Source organism: Filicampus tigris, chromosome 10 (genome assembly GCF_054856515.1).
Source record: "Filicampus tigris isolate MCC_2025a chromosome 10, RoL_Ftig_1.0, whole genome shotgun sequence".
Lineage (NCBI taxonomy): Eukaryota > Metazoa > Chordata > Actinopteri > Syngnathiformes > Syngnathidae > Filicampus > Filicampus tigris.
In genome coordinates this window covers 2,830,001-2,844,639 of record NC_141226.1, presented here as the reverse complement: position 1 = coordinate 2,844,639, position 14,639 = coordinate 2,830,001, and the positions used below count along the sequence as shown (strand labels likewise).

Genomic DNA, 14,639 nt, shown 5'->3' with positions numbered 1-14,639 from the left:
GCCATGCTTAGTCCAGCCATTTTTTAAAATTTGTCACCCTCCCACCCCTCCGCCCCAAAAATGGGCATCCGGCCGGGCCGCAGGGTCCGACCGGTCCGGCCCAGGGATGGACTCTGCCCAGCTCCGCAAAAATTTTTGTCATTCCAATTACCTTTTCATTTGGGAGGTGAAACCACAGTTTTTCAATGATGAAGAGCCCTGTGATGGTCAGGTGACCGGTCTAGCATGTACCCTGCTTTTGCCTTAAGTCAGCTGCGATCAACTCCAACTCCCCGTGACCCTGAGTACAGCACAAAGCAGTAGAAAATGGAAAAAGTAATGTTTCATTAGTTATAATACATGTTAAACGTTCAAATATAGCAAAACAAGTGAAGTAATTACATTGCTAACCTCACACAAAGTATTTCTGCAACAACAGTAGGGAGTATGGTCACTACCGAAACTTTGCAGTCACTACCGAAAAAAACAAATGTTTTAACAAAAATAAAATGTATTGAATTATCAACCAACAATTTATGATAATGATTGTTTAAGAGTATGTTATGCATCGTGCGGTTCGCTATATGGGAGGGGGTGCGGGCGAGAGAGGAGCAGCGGAGGACGAAGGAGAGGGAGCCGTGACACTTTTTGAATTTAACGGTTGTTATACTGTATTGGCATCAGCTGCGGCCTACAGTAAAATGTGTTAATTATACTATGTCTGAGGGCGTGTTCTTGGAAGACACTCCAATATATTGAATAAGCTCTCTGTTATAACGCAGCTAGTCCACTTTTGAGAGAATTTAGAATGGTTAATTTGAATCTTGAGATGCAATGAAGAGTATTTGAAATATGGATATATGTCTGTAAGTATAATTTGATTTGATTTTTTATTCAAACTAATCAAATTGACATTGAAAAACAGTCCAGTCGTGAATTACACTAGACCACCAAAACCAGTTCCATCGAAATCTGATGTGGCATTTCAAAATAAAAGGCCCTTGAAATATGCACATTTCACTGTCATCAGGCCTGATTTTAAAAAAAGAATTAAAAATGATCCTTTATGATACCAAAATGATACCAGACCTGTTCTGTTTGACACTAGACCACCCCGGCTGTCACCAAAACAAGTCCCGTCCAAATCTGATGTGGAATTTCAAAATAAAAGTCCCCTGAAATATGCATATTTCACTGTCATCAGAACTGATTTAAAAAGAATCGTTAAAAAATATCCTTTAGCTATCATGATACCAGACCAGGTCTGGAGGACACTAGACCCCCCCAGCTGTCCACCAAAGCAAGTCCGATTCAAATCTGATGTAGCATTTCCATCGAATATTATGGATTTGTTAAAAGATTTATTAAGGTAATCAATATGATATAATAGTTCCGTTTCTCTTCCTTCAGGAACAACAAGAAGATTTGAGGTTAAATAGGGGATAAGGCAGGGATGTCCTTGTTCCCCTTTATTATTTATTTTGGTTGGAGAGCTGTTAGGTATTTTTCTGAAGAATAGCCCTGAAATTGAGCCTTTGAATGTATTGGGTAATCATTTGACAATAATTCAATTAGCTGACGATACAACAATATTTCTGAAGGAAGCATAACAAATCCCTTTGGTGACTAGAAACATTGGTTTGTTTTCTAAAGCATCAGGATTATATTTAAATTTGAAAAAATGCGAGTTGATGTCGATACATGATTATCGTCCAATGAATCTGTATGGGATTCCAGTAAAAGATGAGGTGAAATATTTAGGGGTGATTATAGCCAAAGATTACAAAATCAGAGAAAAACTGAATGTTACTCCAGTTGTAGATAAATGCAAATCCATACTTAATTCCTGGTTGCAAAGAGATATTTCTATTTTTGGACGTATTTTGATTACCAAAATGGAGGTACTCTCCAGATTTATACACACAGCCGCGACTTTTTCCTAGATTTTGAGCCATGTGGTTTATAGTCCGGTGCGGCTATTCCGTGGATTTTTCTTCCACCGCAAGAGGCACTCTGACCGGAATGACAGTACAATTCAATACAATACATTTCCCATTAACTGGACGTCACTGCAGGTGGAGGAGTTCAACAGGCAAGGGCGCCATAGACTAGGTAATTGCATTAGGTTCTGTAATGCTTTGATTCTATGTTTTCCTAGAGGTCCGTGAAGTGCACATGAATGCGATTGGCTGATGTTACGTCTGTTCTGTTGTTTTGATGTGAAATGCTATTGTTGATTTAGCACGTTGTGTGTTAGATTGACTGACTTTATTAGCACAAAACAAGACAGGTGCATATGTAGAATGTAGTAGAACAATAGATGGTGGAGTCTGGTGGACATTAGCTGACAAACTGGAGCGGCAGTCGGCAATGAAATGAAGATAAGTACGTTTATTTTCTCTACACACAGGTACATTTACAGTTCACAATCGGTCTGTAAATGCAGTAAATATAACAGTTTTCAACATAGATAGGTGTGGCTTATATAAAGGTGCGGCTTATAGCCTGGAAAATACGGTACCTTACTCTGCCCATATCTCCAAAAGCAAAAGAAACACATTTTAAGATGATGAATAATATCTACCCGTGTCATGCCTTTTTGAAACAGAGATTTAATGCGAAACAAAATGGTTGTGTATTTTGTCATTCTGATATAGAGACTTTGGAATATTTATTTTTTGATTGTAAAAATATCAAAAACTTTTGGGAATATTTTCACAATTGGATGGCTGAGAAGGACCAGGATTTTATTCAACTGGAGTACAAGGACATTAAATATGGGACAGAAAAACACATGAAACAGGACATGTACGACGTTTTGATTATAATGGCGAAACAGTTCATTCATAGGTGCAGATTCTTAAAATGTCGCCCTTTGTTTTTGATTCATGTAAAAGAAATGGGACATTTTGCAAAGGTACTGAATATAATTAGAACAAAGAAGGCTTTTGTAATACATAACAATATGATAGGTTTATTTTCTGAGTAGATTTAATATATATATATATTTTTTTTCTCGCTCTCATTTTTATTTTTGTTATACTACACAGTTCAAGTGTATGGGTGTGTTATGATCATTTTGTGGTTCTATGTTGTGAGTGAATTGAGATTGACATTGTTTAATGAAGAACAAAAAAATAAAAAATAAATAAAATAAAATTTGAATGGTGCGACGTAAAATATCCTCCGATTCTGGAATGACCCACCTGGCAATTGAGACACATTTTTATCTGTCATTTCTCGGGTGTATTCAAGGGAATTCAAAGTGGCACAAAAACTAAGAATAATATATTATCTAAATATGTGAAATATTATCATGGCCTATTTTGCAAATGATTACTAGGTTTACGGTTCCCACCCTGCACTGGGAGCAGAGGGGTGAGGGACAGCTCCGTCCCAGTTTTCGAACTGCATTGTGGGACTTGTAGTATTATGCCGAAACATGACTCGTTAGACATCAAAGAAATGAGCAAATAACCATTTGTGTGCTTTCAATGGATTGAAGAAGACGTTTAAAGTTCATATTTCTGACTGTTTTCGCACAGCGACAGGCTTTTGAAAAAGGTCGTAACATGTCACGTGACACATCTGGCAACCGCCCCCCCCCATTTTTTAACCACTTAAAAAATTCTTTATTGTTTCAATATCAAAAAGACTCTTGACAATATCAAAACGACAATACAAATGACTCTAGTAATTACAAGACTCGACACATTTTTTTAGATACCTCCCAGATGTGTTCCGTGTCCTGCACTTTGTATGACGTAACATCCGAAGTTTGGCTTTTTACGCTCCCTGAAGCTACATAAACCAACAACAGCGTGTGGGTCAATGATCCCGACCAGAAGTTTGCAGCCATATCCCTGTACCTACTGTTTAAACCTCCACGGTACGTTAACAGACTTCCACCTACTTGATAGTCACTATATTGCGTTTTCAATGAGTGGGGCATCAGATTTATGTGCAATGCGTGTGACCTAACATTACGAATGGAACAAAAAATAGCTCTGACAAGGATGTTCGTGTAATGTGGACGCAGTAGTGCTAACGTAGTATCAATTAAGATGAGTCATATCGCTGTTTCTCGTGGCAACTGGTAAAGGAGTTGCTTTGTTTTAAAATAGCACCTCCGCCATTTATCCGTTATTTTTTCGCTGATGCTCCCTTCTTCATTATGATTTATTAAGTTGTAAGCAGAGTTTGAACATTATTTTATTGCTTTGATAATTCATTCTGTTAGCAGCCTTAAAGGTTAAAATGCCTTCAAAACTACAATAAAAAAACTTGCCATTTTGCGACGCAACATAATGTCATCATTATTATTATTATTCTCTCATTCTTTTCATCTTAGGTGTATTTATTTTTTAGACCGGTGCAGCACTTGACAATGAATTTTTTCCTGGAAACTATACAAGTCATCCTGTTGTCCATCTGGTACAATGTGGAATCCTTCATTCACTGCTTTATACCCAAGAAGAGGAAGAACATATCTGGTGAAGTAGTTCTAATCACTGGGGCGGGCAGTGGAATTGGCCGTCTTATGGCCCAGGAGTTTGCAACTCACAGTACTACTGTGGTGTTGTGGGACATTAACCACGAAGGCATGAAGGAAACTGCCAGATTGGCCAAGCAGAATGGAGCCATTCGAGTTCACTACTATCTATGTGACTGTAGTGACAAAAATGAGGTTTACAGAGTGGCGGACCAGGTAAGAATTGCAGCATATCCTTTTTTTGGAAGTAGTTTTCAGGTTCCTCAAGAAATTCCTGACTAAACATTCCCTCTGTTTCAAGTTCTATAATTTTACTTCAAAATTGTTTTTAAGGTTTTTGAAAATAGTCCAATTATGGTGTACAATGCAAAATATTGCAACCATCTGTTTTATTTTCTTGTGTATATTTGTTAGGGTTTAATGATCCAAATCCATTTTCTTATTTACTATATACATTAATAACTCAATCTCAAAAGCTCACAGTAGCTGGGTTTACATAGAGCCTTGTATTTCGATTAGAATGAAACTAAATGAGTAATAGGAGACATTTTGACTAATAAAAATAAAATATAATAACAGTGAAACATTTATAATATGTACATTATGTATCTGTATAATCTGTACTGATTCATGTGTCTTAAAGCGGAAGTCAACCCAAACATATTTTTTTCAAGAATATGTTCTATGCAAGACCACTAGTTGAAACAAGGTATTCTGATAAATATTGCATTTGTGGAATAAAAGTTAATCCACCCGTTTTTAGCCATCTCAGGGGGCGGCCATTTTGTCACTTCTGTCGACTGAAAATGACATCACAACAGCTCAGGGCTCATGTAACGACCAATCACGGCTGACCTGTTTTCTGAAGCTGAGCCGTGAGGAGAATGGCCGCGCCCCCTACCGTTCTATCCTTGTTTGGTCGGAGTCACTGGAGGAACCGATTACAAACTCTCCATTGGAAATCATTGTACTTTCATTCCTTATAACGTCCAAAAACTGTGATCAATTGGCACCAAAATTTATGGGGACATCCTTACTAATGACGACTTCAACATGTCAAAAGGATTAACCTCTCCGTGGCTTATATGAGAATGAGGAAATTTGGAAGTGAGCAGAGCTACATAGATTTACATAGAGCGCACACTGCTTCTTTGCTTAAAAAAACAAAAAACAAAACACTGCTTCTGTGCTGATCACAGTTAGTACTGGCGAGGAATTTAACACCAGTAGGGATATTTACTGAGACTGGCCACAGTTTTTCGACAGACAACATGCCGTCCAATGGAACATAACAGCTGAAATGTTACGTTCCAATGCGGCCACACTCGGCTGTGGAGTCGGCTAGTTGTTGCTATTAGCTGTACAGTTGTCCTACTGTTAGCCAGGGAGGGAGAGCGTGGGAGGATAAAGATCCATGCTTGCCTGATTGCTTGCCTGCTAAATGTCAGAAATATAACCAGTCGGGGTTCGTGTGCGCATTCATGCTCTTGTCCGCTTCAGCCTGTGTAAGTGGAGAAGCGATCGCCACTGTATTTTTGGTTTTGTGGCGGTGATCATGACAACATCACGTTTTGTCAATAAATCCAAACTATTGTGCAGAACACTTTTATACTTTCTCAGGTTGAAGTGGAGAAGAGTAGTAATGTGCATTTGTATTTTGGAGGCGATCGGTCACAGTTTTAGACAACAAAACTGACAAAGCGAGCAATATTACCACGCTTGCCTCCCTCTCGTGACGTAGATCTGAGACCGAAAAAATAACAAGCCCAGCCCCAAAAAGGGGCAGTTCAATTTGTCGTAAATCTAATCACAAAAAAAGCCCTTAAATCACTACAGAGTCTTTTGGGGGGAGCATTTTAGTACTGATGTCACTTTTACATGCAAACCTTTTATATAAGTGCCAATGTTAAGCTCATCCAAGTGTCCCTTTAAGCACTGCTATTCACCAACCGCACCGCAGTGTTCCATATTCCCTCCAAACTCTTTCACAATTCGTTCTTCCAGTCCGCTCTAACCTTTTGAACAGATTTGAAGAAATTATTTTCATTGGGTCCAGCGAGCTTTCCAATAGTTTGGACATTGAAAATGTATGTGGTAAATTGGGGTCATTATACTGAAGGAAGTGGCGGGTATAGAAGTAGTGGAACAAGTTAGATCTACGGAGACTAAATTTGAGTGATAAGCCTTCAAAGGTTGCCAGTGTATTATTTATGTACCAAGCCATAAACTAGAAATTCCTCTGAGAAAATCCAGTCTGATATAGCAAGGGGGAAGAGATGTTTATTGAGTATAAGCTCAATGTGGAGAAGATTCTTGAGTGCAAAATCCTGTCTAAATTGAGCCCATATTTTAAGGGTATATGTACCGTATTTTCCGAACTATAAGTCGCTCCGGACTGCAAGTCACACCAGCCACAAAATGCATAATAAAGAGGGAAAAAAACATATAAGTCACACTGGAGTATAAGTCGCGTTTTGGGAGGAAATGGTGCGCTTAGTACACATCATTTCCACCGAGCTACGATGCTACATGTAGCATACAAGAAAGTTACGGTAAGATCACTTTAAACTCATCAAAACGATTGTAGATCGCTTAAATAAGTATTTTATTCATCCCCGACCATGTAGAATGTTTCCAAGTCTCCAAAAGTATTTATGTATTCGGTCGTAATTATGTCTTCCTCTCCTCTCTGCTGAGTGTGCTCCTCCTTACGTGTGTGGCTGCATGATGTAGTACCCCAGCCAGAGGCAGGCAACTGCCTGTTTGTGGTTCGTTCTTATTCAACCATCGTCTGTAAGTAACTTAGACAATTGTGTGTACCGGTAATGACCATGCAACATTTATATATGAGCTGAATTGTGGATGATTGTAGGTTGTTGACTCAACATACTAATCGTGATCACTAATCGTTAGCATAGGCTCATCTTGTTCATGTCTATGAAAATACATGTGTAATTAATGCAAAGATTGATAGTATTTTCTGTTTCTTGTGCAGTTTCACAATATAAACAGGCAACTTCGCTGCACACCTGGAGTCAGTGGAGTTTGTTTGTGAATGTTTATCTGTTTGGATAAGCTGGCTTCCTCGACTAGCAAGTCCTGTTAGTTTAACACAACATTAGACTTTAACTGTTTAAATTATTCATGCATTTTAATAGCTTTTAGGATGTATCTTATGTTTCTTTATATTGGTAACAATAACATGTGAAATGATATAGAAGTAATTGTCATGGCTTGTTAGTGCTGACTTGTATTTATGATGTTTTGTCTCCCTCTGCAGGTGCTTTAGCAGATCGAGGCAAAACATAAGTCACAAGTCAGCACTAACAATCCATGACAGTAATGTGTTAATAATTTCACACATAAGTCGCTCCAGAGTATAAGTCGCACCCCCGGCCAAACTATGAAAAGAAGTGTGACTAATAGTTCGGAAAATACGGTACTTGGAAACAGAAAAGGGGGAGACTGGACATCACGAGGGTGTGAAGTGATGTAGAGATAGTGATGTGGCTTCAAGATGACACCAGTCTGAGTCAGAAGTGCGAAGCTAGAATAACATTTTCTGAACGTTTGTGGCGCAGTGATAGTGACAAAAATTTGGAAGTGCCAAGCCGTCTTTTAGTCTAGGCTTCTGTAGGAGATCCAAACGTATTCTAGGTCTTTTCCCATCGCATGTAAATGAGGTACATCAACGATTTAGGAAGGTAAATGGAGATACACTGAAACAAGTTAAGAAATTTTGAGAGCACATTCATTTCAACCCATTAAAGCAACAGCTTGATTCAAAACAAGTTAAGTAAAACAAGCTCTCCAGGTCATTACGTTGGATGCGGAGAAAGCTTTTGAAAGGGTGGAATGGGAATACTTATTCCTGTGCCTCAAGAAATTTGGTTTTGGCTCTAACTTTATTTTGTGGGTTAAACACCTATATACTGTATGCCACCCACCGCCTCTGTAGTTACTAATGGCAAGCAATCAAAACCCTTAAAATTGTGAAGGGGGATCCGTTACATTATATATACATTTGTAGCTGTAAACACTCGTGCAAACCTTAAAACAACGGAAAAGCTGCATTCTTCTTAATGTTTCCATTAATTTCATACTCTTAAGTTTGATTTTTATAGATGTAAATTTTTTTCTGTGATCATTTAATTTTTGAAATATTTTATCACTCAAACATATATTGTGACTGAGCTAGATTCTATGACTTGACTTACGATTTGCTAAACTACGTAATGACTTTTTTTTTTTCTCCCTATTATCTCACATTAGATTTGAGTGGCTACGTTTGTTGAAAACGAACATTGTGTGGAGATGCGTTAAATGTACGATGGGGAGATGGTGAGTCATGTCAAGTACAAGCGATTGTCTGGAGGACGTTTGTTGAACGTTTGCGACCTTGAACGAACGCTGAGTAACCCTGACGAGGACACATTTGCGACCTTCACAAACGTTCGCCCCGCCGTGGGATAGGGACTTTACCGTCTGAAATGCAGATTTGATTGCCAGAGATGGCTTAACTCAAATGTAATTGGTCTGCAAGTTTCGCCATCAACTACAGCGATACCTCGCTACTTCACGCTTCAACTTTCGCGCCCTCAGTGCATTGCCGGTTTTTCAGAAGCGAGTAGAGTGAGTTGACTCGGAGGCTTTGTACATACCCGCAGGCACTCATAAAAGGCGGTGACTGGTTCCCAGCGCGAGATCGACCAACGAGAGCACAAGTGGATTTACTTTTTCCACACACTGTACTGTACGTGTGCTGACTCGGTGCGCGTCATCGCAGCCTCTCGCTTAGTCTCATCCACTATAAAAAATGTGCCGTTGATTTAGCCAGAGTCAAGCCGGATACTTTCTCCTCCATATTTGTAATGACGCGTTTCCTCTAATAAAGTTTTGTAAAAATCAGATAGTACAGTACAACTGCTGTGTTTATAATTCGTTAGCGCAGCGCAGTGCAGCGCGCTCCCGACCAACCAGCGGCACGGACGACTTAAGACATCGCCAAATAAAGTGTGAAAGTGTTTATTTTTGTCTTAGGTTGTCTTAAAACAGCTTAAATTAACTAAAATCCGGCGTTGCATTTTATCCAAAGGACTTTATTGATGTTGTTGTGCAAAGATAAAGTTAAAACATGATCCCCGGCGGCCATGCTTCTTCTTTGTTTTTTAAATGAAGTAGGAGGAGAAGAAGAAGAAAAAGCAGGCGAAGAAGAATGAGGGAAGAAGAAGAAGTGGCCGCTTTTACTTTAGCTTTTCACAACGGCGACAAGCGTTTTAAAGTGCAGGATTGGATAAATTACACTATGGCATTCTAGTTAAGCTAAGTCAATTTTATGATAAAAATTAAAACTTTAACGTAGTTTTTAGCGAACATTCCGTCGTGCTCGTCAGCTGCCGCGGTTGGTCGAAGCTAAATTCTGATCACAGCTTGCAAGCTTGGTATTTATATTCTTCATTTAGCATCAATATAGTTAAATTGATTGTTTAACAAGTATTTTGAAGTGTGGCAACCATGTTGGGGTTCGCAACAGCGTAACAGAGGTGCAAATCCCCCAAAATGAAACTGTACAATAAATATATAAATTAATAATCATAAGTCCGACTCTACTTTGCGGGTTTCACTTATTGCGGCGGGTTCTGTCCCCCCCATTAACCGTGATGAGGGATCACTGTAAACCACTACCATAAAATAGGATTGCTTATGTAAAGGTGCAGCTATTTTGTGGATTTTACTTCCACCGCTAGGGGCGCACTAACCGGAATGGATTTTTCTTCTACCTCTAAGGGCGCACTAACCGGAATTACATTACAATACAATTGCCATTAACAGGATGTGACTGCAGGTGGAGGAATTCAACAAGCGAGGGTGCTATGCACTAGGTTATGACTTAATTGGCATGCGGAAGTTAGCTGACAAACTGGAGTGGCAGTGAAATAAAGATAAGTACAGTACTTTATTTACTCTTGGTTCTGTTCCATTTTAATCAGCAAAGTTGCTGCCGTGTTAAAGGGCACTGTTAGGAAAGAATCTCTTAAAGTACAACAGTGTACATTTACAGTTCAAAATCGTAAATGCAGTCAATATGTAATTTTTCAACCTAGATAGGTGCGGCTTATATAGAGTTGCGCTTATACGTGTTTTTTTTTTCATTATTATTATTATTATTTTTTAATGGAGTAGGTGCGGCTTATAGTCCGGAAAATACGGTATTTTGCTAGTCGATTAATCACAAGCAGGTATGCACAAATTAATAATAATGAGAATTACGATGATAAGACATTCAACTGCCATTAAACTTTACAGCTGGTACCAGCAATCCTCACATGTTTATAAATGGTGGAGCAACTTAAATTGAGGCCGATACTGTGGCCTTCAATTTTTTAGTTGTAAATGTACGAACATGAATATGTGTTGCTGTTGAGGCCTTGTGTCAAATATGTCATGTTTTGTTACGTTGAGTGCTGCTATGTCCGAGTTCGGAAATGCAACACTGCGCGTGTTCGCGAGTGACTGGGAATGGACAGAGTGGAGCGAGTGCTGCTCCTGTTCCATGTCATACAAAAAACTGTGTTTTGGTTGCAATAAACTTGAGTTCACTAAGGCCTTACATCAACTTAAGTATTTGTGGTGAAATGTGTCTGAACTTAAGGACTTTGTTGCAAACACGGGTTAGCCATGACACTCCATTACCCATAATTCTTCTGTTTACATCACGGATGACCCGGATTCCCACTACTGGATATGTGTGTCACAGACAACGCATACAGCCAGCGTGAGAAGAGACAGTTCCAACAGAAAAACAAAGCCCCAAATAAATACATAAATAAATGAATAGTCAATGATTTTGATCGTCACCATCATCTTGACTAGTCGACTAATCTTGGCAGCCCTACAGTAAAGTCTACAATAGCTGTGGCGTGGCGCTTAAAATAACTGCGCGGTCAGGTTTGGAATGTGTGAGTCTTTCATTGACTGTAGGTCTGGGCCCAAATGGAAGAGCTTCTGCGTTCGGGCCTGGACTACGGTCCACCAGTTTGTGGCCTCTGCTATAGGACACTAAGGAAGAGTTAGTCAGCAGTCAGCACTACATTTTCAATTTACTCTCAATTTATTTTAATATTCGTGTAAGACCTTCTCCGATTGGCTGACACGTTTCAGTTAAAAATATCCACCACTAAGATCGCACGGGCGGAAATTACAAGGTGTTCTCCAAGTGGACACATTAAAAAAAAAAAATAAAAAATAAAAAATAAAAATACCGTGACATTTCAAACCGGCATCGCTTGTACTAAAAACTCTACTGAAATAGCGCAAATGGAGGAGATGATTGGTGAGAGGAGCAGTGTGGGCAGTAGAATAGGTCATGTGCTTTTGACATCAATTGTTTTTTTCCTTGCATTTATTTGTTATGGAGAATTCTAGAGGAGTTTGAAGTGCTCATTCCATCTATTTTTTTTTTTTTTAAATAGAGATTTTTAAAAATAGAGCCAAAGATGTTGTTAAATGTGTTACATTTAATTTATAATTGATTAGTCCTTGCGAGGATAGTGGGAATACATGTCATCATCTTAATGCTATGCAGCATGTACTCATTGTTGGACCCCCTTGCAGGTAAAGCGGGAGGTGGGTGATGTCAGCATTCTAGTAAATAATGCTGGCATTGTGACTGGAAAAAGGTTCATGGATGCTCCCGATTCTCTAATCGAAAAGACAATGGAAGTCAACATCATGGCACACTTCTGGGTCAGTCTTGAATTTTACTTTACATTTACATTTTAGATACAGAATGATTCTAGTTTATGCTTTGGCCAGTGGTTTACATGGGGCACGCATGATCTACAGTATATGGAACGAAATTGTACATACTGTAAAACGGTGATTGATAGTTTGTAGTTTTTGTCTATTTCCCCAAACAGACCTATAAGGCCTTCCTTCCTGCCATGATCGCAAATAATCATGGCCATCTGGTCAGCATTGCCAGCTCTGCAGGACTCATAGGAGTCAATGGATTGGCAGGTATGGTATGATTCCTTTGCTATTGAATTATGTCTATTTAATCCAACACGGGATGTACTTGTATATTAATATTTCAGTATAACAGTTCAGAGGCTTCTTGGTTTCTGACAGAGTTCCGTTCCTACAGAGGTGATCAAATCTGATTTTGTACTTAAACTGCAGTATATTCTGATTTATCACGAACTATGAAGGAACATAGCGGAAGATGTTTTGGTTCTAACAGACTTTGTTCTGGATACACTTGATGAAACGTACCTATTATTAATGGATATGCATACTGAAGTAGGTGACATAATGTATCTTATTTCTGAGTCCTTCCTCTGCCTTTGATAGTTGTACCTATGCTCACATGTCATGTCACTGCCAACACAATCTCTTGCTTGCACTTTGCTCCCAAGTTTATCTCCCAATGCTTTGGCAGATAGATATGACTTAACCATTCTACCCTTTGATCGATATGTAAAAGGATTTTCAAATTATTTCAATAGACTCCTCGTGTAATGATAAACTCAACTTTAGTAAACAGATGGATACGAAAATGTTCAGCTGTCATACTTATTGGTTTCAAATTAGCCAAGCACAGTCAATAACTTTAAAAATGCTGATTTTATTGGTAAATGTTAATTTTTATCTTGCCTGAATGTATTTTCTTAATACTGCAGTTGGAAGAGGACGTCGACATGAGGTTTGGTCTACTGTGAGCCAAGAGTTGATTATTGGGTCGGTGTGAGGTGCTGCTGCATTACTTTGCCAGAACACAGATGTCTGTGTTAAAACTTAGTGGTGGTAACTGTGGTTGCTCATCAAACAACTTTTGGCATCAAGCAATGGTGATGCAGTTTGTCTGTTTAAATCAACAAATCGTTGGTCTTCTGAACTTGCCACACCTGTCTGTCTGTTATTGGAATTTAGTTTTTTTTCTTTCCAGTGAACATTTAAAATCAAATTTTTTTTGTTTTTTCTCAATGGCCATTCTGGTTTAAGCCTCTTTGTAAATCTGGCCGTGGATGTAGTTTAAGACTCCATGTACTGTTAAAATAATGATAATAACTTTTGTGTGTTGAAATTGTGCTTTTCAAGGATTTGTAACAGTATTTATCAAGTGCCAAGAAAAAGTATTTGCCTTCTCAAAATCTTATTTATTTTTTTAAACAATTCCCCCACTTAAACTTGTTTAAGATCATCATTAAGCAAATGTAAATATCAGATAAGGATAACCCAAGTAAAACAAAATGCGTTTTTTAAATGGTGATTTCATTTATTAAGGAAAAACAATTTTCAAAGCTGGCCCTATGTGAAAAAGTACTTGCCCCTAAACTTTGTTCCCTTTAAGCAATTACGCACTGCTTTCATCCTCTCCGCGCACAGCAAATGTGTGCAGCACATACCATACTCTCCTCATATAAAGAAATTGAAGAGTTTATTTGGTTGTTTAAATGGTTGACAAAGCGGGAAAGAAAAGTACCACCAAAAAAGAAAAAGACTGAAATCTAATGTGAGCACACGTGATGCCGTGTAATCGTCACACACGAACATTGCTCTCCGCCAAAGACACGAGCAGACGCGATGTTGTCCCGCATTCGCACTGTCCACTCGTCACCCCACCAATCCGGTCAATCATAACCGACCAGGGGTAAGGAGCCTCGGTGTTTAGTATGTTAATGGTCACATGTTTGCAAGTCACATGAGTTCTGCTGGTTAGAACTGCTTTCATCACCAATGCACGAGATGCAAATGATCACACTTTGGCTGGCTCAGTCAGACATAGGGGGTGTCCCCCCCCTTCTATTTCAGATCAATTTTTACAAAAGGTGAGTGTAGGAACTTTTATGTTTAATTATGTGAGTCAAGGATCACCATCTTGATGAGTAAAGCACTAGTTAATTTAAAAAAAAAAAAAAAAAACTATTTTATTTTTTAAATTATTTTAGCCATAGAACACGACAAGGTACTGTGGCCTATGTGTGCTAAACATTTAACCAAATCTACACTGAGTTAGGAAATTACCACCATTTTGGCCTGCTTTTAAAATCTGAGATCTTAAGGTAGTCTACTATTTACCACCAAAGATTTGGAATACTGAAGATTTTTTAAGGTATGAATTTTCAAAAATGTCCTATTTCCTGAAAAGCCTTCTTGAGGATTATTA

The 14,639-nt window shown here is 38.6% G+C and overlaps 1 protein-coding gene across 2 annotated transcripts in view; it reads left to right on the top strand.

The window, feature by feature from the left end:
• Positions 1–3,623: 3,623 nt before the first annotated feature.
• The window catches only part of LOC147140394 (epidermal retinol dehydrogenase 2-like), a 58,276-nt gene continuing 47,260 nt past the window's right edge, over positions 3,624–14,639 (top strand). The window contains exons 1-4 of one of the 2 annotated variants that reach the window (XM_086043101.1): positions 3,624–3,868; positions 4,331–4,687; positions 12,086–12,217; positions 12,391–12,490. In XM_086043101.1, the coding sequence (XP_085899227.1) occupies positions 4,367–4,687; positions 12,086–12,217; positions 12,391–12,490 (553 nt within the window). In that variant the 5' untranslated portion in view covers positions 3,624–3,868; positions 4,331–4,366. The remainder of the gene's footprint in view (positions 3,869–4,330; positions 4,688–12,085; positions 12,218–12,390; positions 12,491–14,639) is intronic. The other variant, XM_086043102.1, reaches the window with a different exon arrangement.